The 15102-nt window shown below is 46.2% G+C and overlaps 1 protein-coding gene across 2 annotated transcripts in view; it reads left to right on the plus strand.

Moving 5' to 3' along the window:
* PCSK2 (proprotein convertase subtilisin/kexin type 2) overlaps positions 1–15102 on the plus strand; it is a 270526-nt gene that overhangs the window by 144323 nt on the left and 111101 nt on the right. For both annotated transcript variants that reach the window (XM_047069500.1, XM_047069501.1), the window contains 2 exons: positions 569–677; positions 9229–9266. In XM_047069500.1, coding sequence (XP_046925456.1) covers positions 569–677; positions 9229–9266 — 147 coding nt within the window. The remainder of the gene's footprint in view (positions 1–568; positions 678–9228; positions 9267–15102) is intronic.

Here is a 15102-nt window from a genome sequence, read left to right on the forward strand (position 1 = left end):
ATAAATAAGGACTACAAGAGTGAGCATTTAATTCCAAATTGGAGAGTTTCTTGCAATAGCAGCTTTAAGGAGTTTAAGGATAGCAATCCAATCATAAGAGATGGAAGGATTGAGGGGCGCCTGGGTGGCTCAGTCAGTTAAGTGTCTGATTAGGCTTAGGGCATGATTACGAGTTCAAGCCCCGCATGAGGCTCTGTGCTGACAGCCTGGAGCCTGGGGCCTGCTTTGGATTCTGTGTCTCCCACTCTCTGCCCCTCCCCCATGCTCGCTCTCGCGCTCTCTCTCTCTCTCTCTCTCTCAAAAAATAAATAAACATTAAAATGCAAGAGATAGAGGGATTGAAACTGTGTTTGCATAATTACATAACATAGAAACGTCAATTATGTACATTTAAAAAAATGGAGGGAGAAGGCTGGAAGAGGTGGATGGGGAAACATCCAGAAGTATGGTTTCCTGGAAGACTTGGCCTTTGAGTTGGCCCTGGAATACCAGACAGCTGCAAACATTTAGACAGGTGCTTTACTGCACCAGACTAACAAGATTCTCTGCTTTGGAATTCCTGAACCAGATCAACACAGGGCAAGCCGATGGCACTCCTGGCCTTGATTTGAATGTGGCAGAAGCTTGGGAGCTGGGATACACAGGGAAAGGTGTCACCATTGGAATTATGGATGATGGTGAGTATTTCAAAGCCTTTGCATCATTTGGAAGCAAGTGTGTCTTTGCATGCCTTTGCAATATAAAAGATTCACTGTTTGGGGGCTCAGTCAGTTAAGCGTCCAACTCTTGATTTCGGCTCAGGTCATGATCTCACAGTTTGTGAGTTCGAGCTCCTCACTGGGCTCTGCGCTCCCAGGGCGGAGCCTGTTTCAGATTCTCTGTCTCCCTTTCTCTGCCCCTCCCCTGCTTGCTTTCTCTGTCTCGCTCAAAAATAAATAAATGTTAAAACAAATTTTTTTAAGAAAGATTCACTGTTTTGGAGATGCTGCTAAACTCAACCACCATCTATATTGTGGCAAAATCCTTCCCTTTCTCCAGATCAGTGGTCCTCAAACTTCAGGATGCCTTAAAACAAATATTTATTGGATTAATAAAGAAAAAAAAATGAAGGAAGGAAAACTGACCGTCACTGACCTGTAATTTCTTATTGAGCCACTGTTTATACCTTACCTCCAGTATCTTCTAAACCCACTTGTGTTTATCATCTATTTCTCCAGATCCACAGTCTAGTGCAATAGCCACTGACCATATGTGGCAATTTACACTGAAGTTTAAATTAATTAAGGCCAAATCAAATTAAAAATTCAATTCCTCAATCACCTTAGCCTCATTTCAAGTCCTCAATGACCACAAGGGGCTAGCTAGCGGCTGCTGAAATTCAATTCAACTTTACTATCATCACAGAAAGTTCTATTACACAGTGTGGTTTTACATCCACAAAATAGCTTTTTGGTAACAGGATTGGAGTCTGGAGAAATTTCGACTTTATTGCTACTTTCAGAATGAACCCTGGTAAAGCAGACTTTGAAAACATTTTATGACATATGCCCCCTATAAGATGTTATTTTACCCCCTATGCCTGCCAGACAAACTATTTCCTATAGTTTGTGATACAAAAACCAATGCGTTTGATGAATTGGTGTTTTTGTGACTATACGCGTCCTTGGCTCTGCCAAGGTCCTGGAGAATCTCTGCCCTGCGGTCATATCACTGGGGAGATACTCTTGTCCTTCATCAGCCGCCTGGATCCTCCAGGAAAAGCTCCCCTGTGCGGCTGTGCTCTATTGACGCAATTACACAGAAAGCCTATACAGAGATGAAACAATGGAGCCTTTCCCTTCTGAAGCACCTCAAAGAACACTATGCTCTCCAAAGCAAGCCTTTGAAGCCAAATTAATGGTGACACAGGGAGCCGGCATGCTTAGAATTGTTGCTGTCTTCGCACAGTCTCATTAAATATCCACAGAAAAACAATGCCTCGTGTTTTCTGATGTGTGAGAGGTTTTGAAGTGGATGTAAAAGCTTTCTCCGGTGGCCGAGGGCTTTCACAAGAAGAAAGGAGCTCTGCAGGAGAAAGTACACGTGTGAACTTGGATGTTGGGAGCTTATGACTGTTTCTTCCTTCCTAATGCTTTGGAAACCAAAAGTGGCTAAGCCAGCTCACCCGGGAGAAAGAGGCACCTACGTTTGGGGGAAGTCTGCCTAGGATATATTGTAATCACACAGCATCTGGGGGACTCGAGGGGCACCCTAAAAAGTGGCACTGCGGTAGCCACAGACAGGCACATTGCTCCTACAAAAATTCCAACAGCCCGTGCTGCCCATGTCAGAATTCTTTCTTTACTGGAAAAAAGGGGGAGGATGAGCCCTGACTCTGATCCATCTTTCCTGGCTTGAGAAGCCAAACCCTTTAGGAAAGAAAGTCTTGGGCCGCCTGGGTGGCTCAGTTGGTTGAGCATCCAACTTCAGCTCAGGTCACGATCTCGCAGTTCATGAGTTCAAGCCCCGCATCGGGCTCCATGCTGACAGCCCAGAGCCTGCTTCAGATTCTGTGTCTCCCTCTCTGTCTGCCCCTCTCTCGCTCATGCTCTGTCTCTCTCTCTGTGTCTCTCAAAAACAAACATTAAAAAAAAATTTTAGAAAGAAAGTCTCAGCAGAGTTTACTGTTTGATATTATTTCTTCTGCTTTAGTAGCCTTTGGGAATTCCCCCCAGAACTGAACTCTCTGCCCACCCACCCCCCCATTTAAACTCCTAACTTCTCCGCTCTTTTGGTCATCTACTGCTACAGAACAAATCACCCCAAAATTGAGTGGCTTAACACAACCACCCCGCTCTTCTCTCTCACAGTTCTGTGGGTTGACCTGGCTCAGCTGGAAAGTTCTGTTATTGGTCTCCCTGGGGTCTTTTACACAGCTGGGGTCAGAATGCAACTGGGGCCAGTGTCGACTGTAGTCTTGACTGGGATGCTCAAATGGCTTGGCCTCCCTTCCGCTCCACGTAGTGCCAGGACCTCTCCTCTCGACACGGTCTCCCCAGCAAGGTGCTTGGATTTCTTACAGATGGCTTAGGGACCCAACGTTCATTCTAAGAAATGAGAAGTGGAAGCTTCCAGGCCACCTGTAGGCTGGACGTAGAATGAGCGAGCATCACTCTGCCACTTCTGTTGGATGAATGGTCTCAGGGCTAGATCCCAGAGGAGGGGGAATAGGTTCCACACCCTGGCTGTGGAAAGAAACGAAGGATTTGTGACCGTCTTTAATTCAGCGCATGCTTATTCGGTATGGTAACTGAAGAAGAGAAAGACTACCAAGCCGTTCTCCAAATCCGCTGTGGAATAGCAAGACGAACACATTTGAGACACGAGTGGCCTCCTAAGCAACGAGGACGATGCTTAGCAGCCGTCACCGTGTCATTGGGCACCTCTGCCCTAACACCTAGAATGGGAAGCACTATGGTGAGGCTGGGAGCATCAGTGGATGGTATGGTATCATTTCCCAGATATTTGCTTAGCAAGATATCATTCCCAACCAAGGTAAAGACAGACACAGATACTGACCTTCATACATAAGAGCAAAATAAACATCATATTTTATAATCATTGGCTCATTATTTTGGCCTCCATGGGAAATAATTTGATTATCTGCATGTGGAAGAGTCAATCTATAGACAGCTCAGTTTTAAAAGCCATTTATGCTCTCTGGTTGCACAACTCAGAACTGGGCCAACATCCTCTCTGCCAAATCCAGTGACTCAATACATGCTCAATAAATATCTGCTTTCGGGCGCCTGGGTGGCTCAGTCAGTTAAGCATCGACTCTTGATTTCAGCTCAAGTCGTGATCTCACGGGCGTGGGATCGAGCCCCACGTCAGGCTCTGCACTGATAGCACAGAGCCTGCTTGGGATTCTTCCTCTCCCTCTGTCTCTGCCCCTCCCCTGCTTGTGTTCTCTCACTCTCTCTCAAAATAAACATTTAAAACACGTATCTCCTACTTTCATTTCGATGCAACTTAATGTCATTTCCATACGCTACACATCAATAGGAGATACCGCCACAGTTAGCTGTGGCTCAAAGGGGCAGAAAGCATTTCTTAAGGGTTTGCTCTGATGTTCCGGGCATGTATGTAGATGTCAGCAAGGACCCCACTTAATGATAACAACTCAGCCCCTTTGTTGCAAATAGAGTTGTTTCACGTTGGAAACTTGAGCTGGAAAACAGGATGTGGCCATAACAAGACACAGAGATGGATAGGAGCCACCAGCCATCACCGGCACAGTTCAGGACAGGTGCAGGCTTTCGGGGTCAAAGATGGTCAGCGAAGGCAGGAGTCAAGGCCGTTAGTCAACATCAGATGGAGCCAAGGAAGTAAGACTGAGGGCCAGGGAGGCAGGGTCAGAGAGAACTTCAAGCTGAAATAACAATGGAAACTAACATTTCTTGAGTGCTCACTGTGTACTAGGCACTGCCTGACAATTTAGAAACATAGTCACAATTATCCTCTAAGATTCGTACTATTACCCACATTTTGCAGATGAAGAAACTAAGGTTTAGGGAGACAAAAAATTACCCAAACTGATCTGAACCACCATTTTCAGTGCTTGAAGCCCACCCCTTGGCTCTGCCCCCTGGTGGGTCTTTGTGAGTGGGATCTCCTCCTTTTAAGTGGAGGTCCAAGCCTAAGGACCAGGCAGTCAGCCACACTTTCCCAAGAGAGTTAGAAGTCTGCATCACATAGGAAAGCAGTGCTTTCTCCCCTAACTTGGGTTTCATGGTTCTCAGAAGGGCCATTGGGGTATCTGTTCCAGTCATTATTCCTGTGTAACGAATGACACCAACCTTTAGCAGCTTAGATTAACTCTTTATTTTGCTCATGATTTTGTGGCACAGGAACTCAGGGAGAGCCAGTCTGGGCACTTCTCATTCGAGGTTTATCAGACAATTGTGGGCAGATGTTGGCTGGGCTGCAGTCATCCAAAGGCTCAGCTAGGGTGGACGTCCATGGCTCATTCCCACAGCTGGCCATTGACGTTGGCTCCTGTAGCTCAGCTGAGCCTTTCATACCACGGGCCGACATATGGGCTTCTTCCGTGGCAGCTGGCTTCCCCCAAATGGACCAGTGTCTAAAGGGAACTGGTGGAAGATGTCTGGCCTTTTCTGACCTCGCCTTGAAAGTCATGCAACATCTTATTGGTAGAAGCAGTTGTAGCCCACTCAGATGAAAGAGGAGAAAACACACCTACCTCCAAAGGAGGTGTGTGATATTGTTATACGTCTCAACCAAACTACTAACTAGGAACTGTAACTAGGAATATGTACATGGAGCTCCTTGGTAATTCCCCAAGGTCTCCAGAACCATCAGAGCTTCCTGAGAATTTGGACTATTGTGGATTAGACTTTCTCAAAACGCTGACACTGATGACAGGATACTAATGTAAAATATAACCAAGTAATTGTCATTTGCATACCACAGCGCGTTGTGATTGGCTGGCAATGAGCTGGTTCCCCCTGTAGACTGGGAGCCATACATAGTTGAACAGTTCAGATTCTGTGTCTACACAGTCTATGATTTTCCAAGACCTACATAGTGCCCGGCATTCACTGCTAGAAATAAACCAATGAGTGAAGAATAAAAATAAATACATTAATAATACAAGAAATAAAACATAAATAAGAGCTGACTGAGAAAATGTATTCAGTACATTCCACCTGAAAAGACAATCAAATATACAAAAATATTAAAATACTCTTTAATTACCAGACCGTTATTTTCATGCTTCATTTAGTTCGTTGTTTCTTTTTTGAATCATGTCTGTCATCCCTCACGGTTCTATCAATAATCTCTTCTTTCTTAGACCAAAGACTGTATCTATTCTGACTTAACACTTAGTCTTCCCCTCAACCTAATTCAAGATCCTTCATTTTAATGAGGCAAATTTTATCTTATTTTAATTTTAATTTCCTTCAGGTCTCTTATCTCTCTGCCTTGATATTTTCCTTTCACAGAGAATAGACTACTATTTCTCAGAAAATTTCTGATCCAGACGACTTGCACTATCAGAACACGGAATCGTGTTTTAAAAACTGACTCCCTGGGTGGCTCAGTCAGTTAAGCGTCCGACTCTTGGCTTCAGCTCAGGTCACGATCTCACGGTTCGTGGATTCTAGCCCCGCATCGGGCTTCGCACTGTTTGGAGCCTGACTGGGATTCTCTCTCTCCCTCCCTCTCTACCCCTACCCTGCTGGCTCGCTCTGTCTGTCTCTCTCTCGAGGGGCAGAGAGTGAGGGAGACACAGAAGCAGGGTCCAGACTCTGAGCTGTCAGCACAGAGCCAGACGCGGGCCTCAAACTCACAAACCATGAGATCATGACCTGAGCCGAAGTCGGATGCCTAACCGACTGAGCCACCCAGGGGCCCCTTAAAAAAATTTTTTTTGGGGCGCCTGGGTGGCGAAGTCGGTTAAGCGTCCGACTTCAGCCAGGTCACGATCTCGCGGTCCGTGAGTTCGAGCCCCGCGCCAGGCTCTGGGCTGATGGCTCAGAGCCTGGAGCCTGTTTCCGATTCTGTGTCTCCCTCTCTCTCTGCCCCTCCCCCGTTCATGCTCTGTCTCTCTCTGTCCCAAAAATAAATAAACGTTGGAAAAAAAATTTTTTTAATAAAAATAAAAACTGACTCCCTGCATGGAATAGGAGCTCACTCCATCCGTTCTGCACCTCGACCTCGTATTGGAGTTCTTCCAAGAACAGTGCACCCCCTCAGGGGAAATACCCAGGTGTCTAAGTCAGCTTGATTTGTTGGGGAGGTGTATCATCTGGGATTGTGCGTACTGGATGCTTCTGCCTCAGAGTGTCTGGGCAGGAGGCTTGTAGCTGGCTTTCCCGAGGTGTAGGTGTGGCTATACATACACCAGGATCTTCTTACACAGTATGAGCATGAATAGAAGGACAATTATGCCAGGCTCCCGGACTGGCATAATCAGCAGAGCATGCAACTCTTGATCTCAGGGTCTGGAGTTCCAGCCCCATGTGAGGTGTAGAGATCACTAAAGAAATAAGCTTAAGAAGTATAATTATGCCAAAAAAAAATTGACCCCCTGCTAGAAAAGAAACATATTCTCTGTGTGCATGTCTATGTTTAACTTATCTATATGTTACAAAATATTTTGCCTGACATTGAGTTCACAAACCATAACCAACTGCAACAAATATGTACAACAATCTGACTTCAACACAATATTCTAAGACCAAGGAGATTTTTAAAACTATTTCTGCTCTTCTGAATTATCCACAGGACTCTAATGATGTGGTAGGTGATGCTACTAAGGGTGATGACCGTAAATATAACTTATCGGGTGTTTACTACATGCTAAACACTTTCGACGAATCGGCCCTCATCTTGAACGCTGCTTTGCAAGGTACATAATATTCCTGTTTCAAAGATGAGGAAACGGAAGCTCCGGGAGATGATGCCGCCTGGCTGAAGCCTCACTATTATTATAGTGTCTGAGCCTAGAAGATAACTGGACCTGCTGGTCTCCATAGCTTGTGCTCATCCCCAACCCATCCCACAGCTGAAAGGGACTATTTCTGAATTAGGGTCCAGGACAGGGCTTGCAACCTTTAAAATATGAGTCTCTGGATCTTCTTTAAAAAAAAAAAAAAAGTTTATTTATTTATTTTGAGAGAGAGAGAGATTGCACGCAAGTCAGGGAGGGGCAGAGAGAAAGGGAGAGACAGAATCCCAGGGAGGCTCTGCACGGACAGTGCAGAACCCGATGTGGGACTCAAACTCCCCAACCGTGAGGTGATGACCTGAGCTGAAGTAGGACGCTTACCCAACTGGGACACCCAGGCACCCCTAGTTTTTGAATCTTCTAACCCCTGTCCTTGCACAATCGTTGGGGGGGAGGAGGAGGAGGATGGTGTGTGGGAAGTGATAAGCTATACTCTCTTAGACTTTAGGAGGCAGCCATTTGAACCCTTCACATGTCAAAATATCAGCAGCAAAATGTAACATATGTTCTGTAGAATGGTGACTCCCAGTCCAGAAATTTCTTGCATAACCAGAAGAAAACAAAGGAAGATTTCTTTTTTTGAGATAAACATCCTGATACTGGTTCTTTTTTACATGGGGCAAAGCTGTAACAGCAGCCAGGCCTCAGTGTGCTCGCAGGGAAGATGCTACCTATCGGAGGCACTGAGTGATACCTCTAGCTTTTAAATATGGCAAACCCAACAGAGCTACTGAATGTCAATGGAGCTAATGCCACTGATCACACCCCCACTTGGTGGAGAAGAAAACAAGCTCAGAGAGGCCAAGCACTTGGCCTGAAGTCACCAGGCCAGCTGGCGGCACTGCTGAGATCCAAACTCTGGTCTTTGACTCCAAAACCTACACGCGTGACCATTATGTCAGGTGGTGCAGGAACCTGGCCGGTTTTGCAAAGGGCTGGATGTTCAGGTGTAACTGCTGCAAAGGTTCTATGGCTCTGCAGACCTGGACGAGAGTTCCAGTGTGGCCTTGAATTTCCACGTGCTTGCTGAGGTTCACCTGTGATGGAATGCGCCGGTGCTCGTAATTCTACCCTTATAACCAATCTTAGGCAACAAGACAGGCCACGTCCAGGAGAAAGCACGGGGCTGGTGCAGGGAGGCTGAAGTCTCGGGCTTCCTGGAAAGCCACGTTCCGCAGAGACAAGCATCAGCTCCCACCCAGGACACTTCATCTGAAGACATTTGCTCTCTGCCTAATCGCCGTTTCCCACGCAGCCTGTGTTCCTCTTATTATCTCCGTGCCAGAGGACGCTCCCCTAGTCCATGGCTGTCTGCACCCTGTTAAATAATAATCGTTTTTCCTCCCCAGGGCCACTTTCATTTCAAAAGAAATGTCTGCCGGTGCTTTGGAAATGTCAGGATTTTCACAAATTTTAGATCGCTGCTCTGATGAACCATCCATCTTGCAGCCACTAAGCCCCTTAGTACTGACATTTATGTCAGAAGTCTTATCCCAAGGCCCCAGCTTTAACTGGCTTCGCCCCTCTGACGCATCTGGTGGGTACGCCCCACCCTCACTCGGGAACGGAAACGGAAGCCTGGGACTAAGGCACAGGGGCTCACCCCGTCCAACTGTCCTGGCGCCAGCCCCACCACGAGGGCACTTTCTTGAGCAACTTTCCGGAGGACACAGTGGCAGGTATTAACCTTTCATCTTGTGGTGCTCTTTTCACAGGGATTGACTACCTGCACCCGGACCTGGCCTCGAACTATGTAAGTACCAGCCGATCTGCACGGGCGGGGGGCGCACACACACAGAAACACATGCACGCATGCGCACACCTGCACGCTAGCCCGGCCCCTCTTGGAGCCTCAGCTCAGGCCCGAAGCAAAGGGGCAAAGCGTGGAGCCTGGCAGCAGGTAACCGTAGTGGCTTTGTGAGAAGACGATAAGGAAACTTGGGGTCTGAAAGAACAGAGCCAAGAGACAAGGGAGAGGCGAAGAAGAGAGAGCCTCGGCAAGGTTTCCCATCAGCTCTCGATGAGGATATTGAATTGAAGGGTGGAAATGAGCCGTTTGGGTTCTCGCTGGATAAAACCAATCGCAAAAAGCCAAAAAGAGGGGAACCTCACATCGCAACCGTAGCTTTATGAAAGCAAGGACGTCAACTTTTTTTTATTGTTTTTGTGCTTAGGAGCACCCCACCCCGACTTTCCCCTGCAACACTGAGCGCACCATTTGGTATCTCTTGACGAGTAAGACATATTAACAGAAAATCGTAATAAACACTGTTGAGCTAGACCCACGTGCTCTAACTTCTTACATAGCAAATCAAACACTGCTTTCCTGATGAAACCTGCAAACCCTTTCAACATAAAGAGATTGCTTTATGTTAACCCCAGGGAGCATCCTAGTCAAGCACTGCTGTGTCTGCTTGAAATTATCCAAACTATTACTAAGCTGTACTTTTCCTATAACCTCCAGATCTAAGGGGTTTTTTTCAATGTTACTTTAGTTAGCTTAAGAGACTCACAGTTGGAAGAATGTAGACTTAGGTAAAGATTGTTAACAAGCAGAAGCGTTGGGAGATCAACGTTCTGGGTTATTCATCCTAGAAGGTATGTGTGTCCACACTGCAAAGAGAGAACAAAGTTTATCATCTGTTTAGTGCATTAGGCATCAGGAAAGGAAGCACCGATGTGCTGAGCTTCTATTTACTTCATGGGTCTTACAAATCTAGAGGAGTATACTTTGGACTATCTTTTGGAATAATAATTTTTTTAAAGGGTTGGGGGCACCTGGGTGGCTCAGTCAGTTAAACGTCCAACTCTTGATTTTGGCTTAGGTCATGATCTCACAGTTTGTGAGTTTGAGCCCCACATCGGGCTGTGTGCTAACAGCACAGAGCCTGCTTGGGATTCTCTGTCCCTCTCTCCCTGCCCCTCCCTCGCTTGCTCTCTCTCTTTCTCTCTCTCTCAAAATAAAGTTTTTAAAAAATTTTTTAAAAGAAAAGAATTTAAAGAAAAGTTAAATGAACCATTGGTACAGTCCAGCCAATATGCCCCCAGAAAGAAAGGACAGAAATTAAATCGAAGTTTTATTCCCAAAGAGGAGAATCCACCTCTGCAGAGAAGACAGTAAGAAACGGCCTGGAAGCTGCAGATTCTGTCTCAGCACCCATCTGCTGTGTCTGAGGAAACAGTTCTCGCCTCCTCTCTGTGACCTTCCCTCACTGCAAGTACCATGGAGCTGACTCCCTGGCTGTTCCTCTGCCTCCTTAAATTTTGTAAATTAAAAAAAAAATTTCTTTTAATGTTCATTTATTTTTGAGAGACAGAGAGAACATGTGCACACAAGCAGGGGAGGGGCAGAGAGAGAGAGACACACACACACACACACACACACACACAGAATCCAAAGCAGGCTCCAGGCTCCAAGCTCTTAGCACAGAGCCTGACACGGGGCTCGAACTCATGAACCGTAAGATCATGACCTGAGCCGAAGTCAGACACTCAACCAGCTAAGCCACCCAGGAGCCCCTCCTCTGCCTCCATGCACGGCCTCATCTGCCTCCTCTAATGACCTCCCTTCCTCTGCCTCCCCAATAACTGCAGGGCCCTAAAGAGTTCTCAGAAGGAGAGAGTGGGAAAGGCGTGTGTTGCGTGTTCTCCAAGGCTCTGACACCCAGAGGCCTTTCCTTAGGAAGAGATGGCAGGGATGATAGTCTGCAGGGGCGGCCGGTTCCTCGTCAGAGGGCCACTCTCTGCACACAGAGGCATTTATATTCTTTTCACAGGCTGCTAAGCTTCCCCCCATCTCCAGGACCCAGCACCCTGCAGAGCTGCCAAATAGGGTTCTATTCGTTTCCACAAACCAATGTTACTGCATCTTACAGCTCGTAGGACCTCGGGGTGGAGTGGCTGTCAGACGGGCTGGCGGCTGTCAGTGCCTGGCCTCCCTCCAGCCAATCCAGGCCCTCTGCAGGTCACTTCTGTGTCCTATGAATGGACACTGCGCAAGGGAAACGCTACACTATGGAATCACTACACTATGGAAACATCCTGAGGTTACTCACATGGAGAGTGACCTAGGCACCCCTCCCTTCTCCCCCACCCCCCACCCCGCCCTTGTGCTTCTGGGACAGGCTGCCCCCAATGCCAGTTGCCAGAGTCCAAAGAGATAGTAATTCACGTGGGAAAACAACCCCCGGGGGCTCTGATGAATGGCAGGTACAACGCTAATCAACAGCGGGGTTCATCTGCCAGAAACCCAGATCTGAAATTGGAAAATGAAACATCCATGGAGGGAGGTGCCAAGCTCCCCTCTATTCTGCAATATCAGAATATATACCTGAACAACTCCATGGCTTTTATGAGCATTGTGTTCTTTTTTATTTTTTCTTTCAAAAAAAAAATTCCGATTAAAAAATACATACATGTTCTCTGTAGAAAACTTGGACAAATCACGATACAGAGTCAAAAGCAGCCATGGCACCATTCTTAATATTTTAGCATGTCTTGGGTTTTCACTTCTCTGTGTGTATTTTTTAATGAAATCAGGCTCTGTTGCATGTACAGCACCCCTCTTCCACTAGACAAGTTGTAAATAGTTTTGTAGTAGTAAATAGTCTTCAAAACATGATTATGAGGACTACATAGTATTGTCTTATGCTGTGATTTATTTAAACATCCTAGTCCTTGGGGTCCCTGGGTGGCTCAGTCCATTAAGCATCCAACGCTTGATTTCAGCTCAGGTCGTGATCTCATGGCTCGTGAGATTGAGCCCTGCATCGGGCTTTGTGCGAACAACACGGAGCCTGCTTGGGATTCTTTCTCCCCTCCTCTTTCTGCCCCTTCCCTACTCTCTCTCTCTTTCTGTCTCCTCTCTCTCTCTCTCTCTCTCCTCTCTCTCTTTCTCTCTCTCAAAATAAATAAACTAAAAAAAAATAGTTTAAACATCCCAATCCTTAATTATTGGATGAGTTTTCTTCCAATGGCCGTCTCAGAGAGGGAGAATGACAGATAGTGACAAGGATGCTTGAGGGACTCCCAACCATGACATACTCAGGACAGCTGAAAAAACTGGGGGGAAAACGGTAAGTAAGAAGCACATTAGATACATTTTTAAATATTTCAAATTCTCCATGAGGAATGAGACATTCAACTTATTCAGTACTTTCTCCCAAGAAAATCCCTGCCCACAAGTGCAGGACAACGAGTATAGTTCAGTCAGAGGAAGAACTGTCCAGTCGCTGAGGTTATTAATCAAAGGAGTTAGGTCTCCTGGGAAATAATGAGTTCTCCATATCTGAAAATGGTCAAGGGGAGGGTTGATGGCCATTTGGTGGGGATGTTGTCGAGGAGATGACACTATCTCCTGTAAACTTAAACTAGACATCACCTAAGAATAGAACAGAACACGTGAGTTCTGTCCAAAACTGCACGTTTTGACAGCTTCCATCCAGAGGAAGGTCCGAGTCTTCAACATTTATCAAACACTTGGAATCTTACCAAAAAATCATATATAATTATGCCTGGCTGTGAAGTGTTTCCACGTCATTGGTACAGGTGAAAAAACAGCATCCAGAGATCTCCTTCTAAATTTCTCAGTGGAGAACTTGAACTTGAACTGGCTTGCTCCAGTCAGCGTCTCTCTCGCCCCGTGTAGAGTTGGGAGTGACAACTCTGAAGCTACTAACCAACCAAATTTATCTTCTTTATTTTTAATTAAAAATTTTACACTATAATTAAGAGAATGAGAATGGCAAGTGGAGGAGAGCTGCCCGGGAGAGCAATGAAATCAGTGGACGGTGATAAACTCAAAAATTGTTTGAGTAAAGGATTAACAGGCAGAGTCACACTTTGTTAGGTGACTTAATGGCTCGGATGTGATGAGTTTGCCCAGTGCTTCTAGTGAAATGTGCTTTGGGAAGGTCTGTGTTTGGGTTTCTCCAGAAGCAGACCCTGAGACAAGAGTCAGAGTGCAAGTAGTTTATTTGGGAGGTGATTCTAGGAAGCAAGGAGAGAGGGGGGGATGAGATATGGAAGGGAAGGCAGGCCATAGATGGTGTGTTATCAAAGTCACCATGGGGAGAGTCTCCAACTCAAGCTCACTGGGGAATCCAGGAGATGGAGTAGAATATGTGGGCCAGGGCTGGGTTTTTGTACATCAACTCCCATCAGTCATTGGTTGAAGGCTGGTCCTAGGGATGTGGATGTGAACATTCTAGCACCTCCTACCTTCCAGGGTCTCAGAGAAAGCCCTTGACAAAGAGACGTGGTGCAGGCAGCTGGACAGAGCTCAGCAGGGACATGGGTGACAGGCCAAAGGTCATATAGGCCTGGTTCTGGCAACATTCACATGGGTTAATGACCCTTAAATGTATTAAGGGTTTGCAATAAACAGAAATGTATTGTGTGGAGAAAATTCCCTCTTGCTACTGATTATTTGCAATGAGAAGGGAAAGCTCTATGAGAGGTTCTTAGACGGCTATGACAAAAATTGCTTGATAACCAAATCAGGCAAAATGTTTCCCAAAGCAGAATTATTTTCAAAGCTTCTTTATTCTGTATATTAAAGAGACAAATTTGAGGATGCTGGTACTCCAGTGTTCTCTCTATTCAAACTGAGAATTGAAATCGTTTGAAAACTAAAAATCAGTATATAAATGTAAGTCATTAGTGCTAATTTAATTCAACAAATCTACAGTGAATCTGTTGATTGTTAGGGGCAAAGGATAATAAGAGACACTTCTTTTATTATTACTCTATGGTTCTGTGATTGAATTTAATCCGAGGGATCCAGTCCCCCTGGTCAATGCTCACTATTCCAAATGATTAAAATCCTCCTTTCTCCGTCCCGACAGTAATAACATGGAATGGGTATTGGCGAAGAAACAATTTTAGACCGAGTCAAAAGCAGAGTTCCTGTTCTCTCTGTGCAAACGGTCTGGATGTGTGCTCGAACTCAGTTGAATCTCTGTGTGTTGGGCCTGCTATATGCAAGCCCCAGAGGAAGAGGGAAACCAGGCAGGGTTGTTCTCCAGAGGAGTCCGAGTCAGTGAGGACACAGGTGTGGGATGCATCTAACAGGTGAGGGGCAGGCAGGCAGGGCCGTTCATCACTTTACGCTGCAGCCCCCAGGTGGTGACCACCATAGGTCTGTGCTCACAGTACTGGTCCAAGCCTAGGGGTCCTTCCAGATGTACAGAAAAGAGGGAGACTCCTTCAAGAACATGTGAAGGGTGACGGAGGTGGCAGCTTTCAGAGGAGGGGCAGGGGGTACAGAACTGAGCATCTCCTGCTTTGCTCCAAGGCCTGCTCTGCTGAGGTACAGGGGTGAAGAAATGGCTAGTGGTTCTGTATAATCCAAGAAGAGTCTTCTCGCTGTGGCTTGGTGTTTTCTCAGAGGCAAATCGTTTATTTGGGAAAAGATCCCAGGAAGCACTAGCCGGGGAGAAGGGAAGTGATATCAGAAAGGACAGCGGCCAAGAAAGGGTTTGTTAGGCAGCCAATTACCACTGAGGGCTAATGGGAGCTTAATCTGACTGTAGCACTCTGGGAAGCAGTGTAGACAGAGCCTTCTCAGAGTTATCACCCAACTCTTGTCA

The sequence above is a fragment of the Lynx rufus genome, unplaced genomic scaffold (genome assembly GCF_022079265.1).
Source record: "Lynx rufus isolate CCGP_SWC_20201006 ecotype Redwood Valley unplaced genomic scaffold, mLynRuf1.p SCAF_8, whole genome shotgun sequence".
NCBI lineage: Eukaryota > Metazoa > Chordata > Mammalia > Carnivora > Felidae > Lynx > Lynx rufus.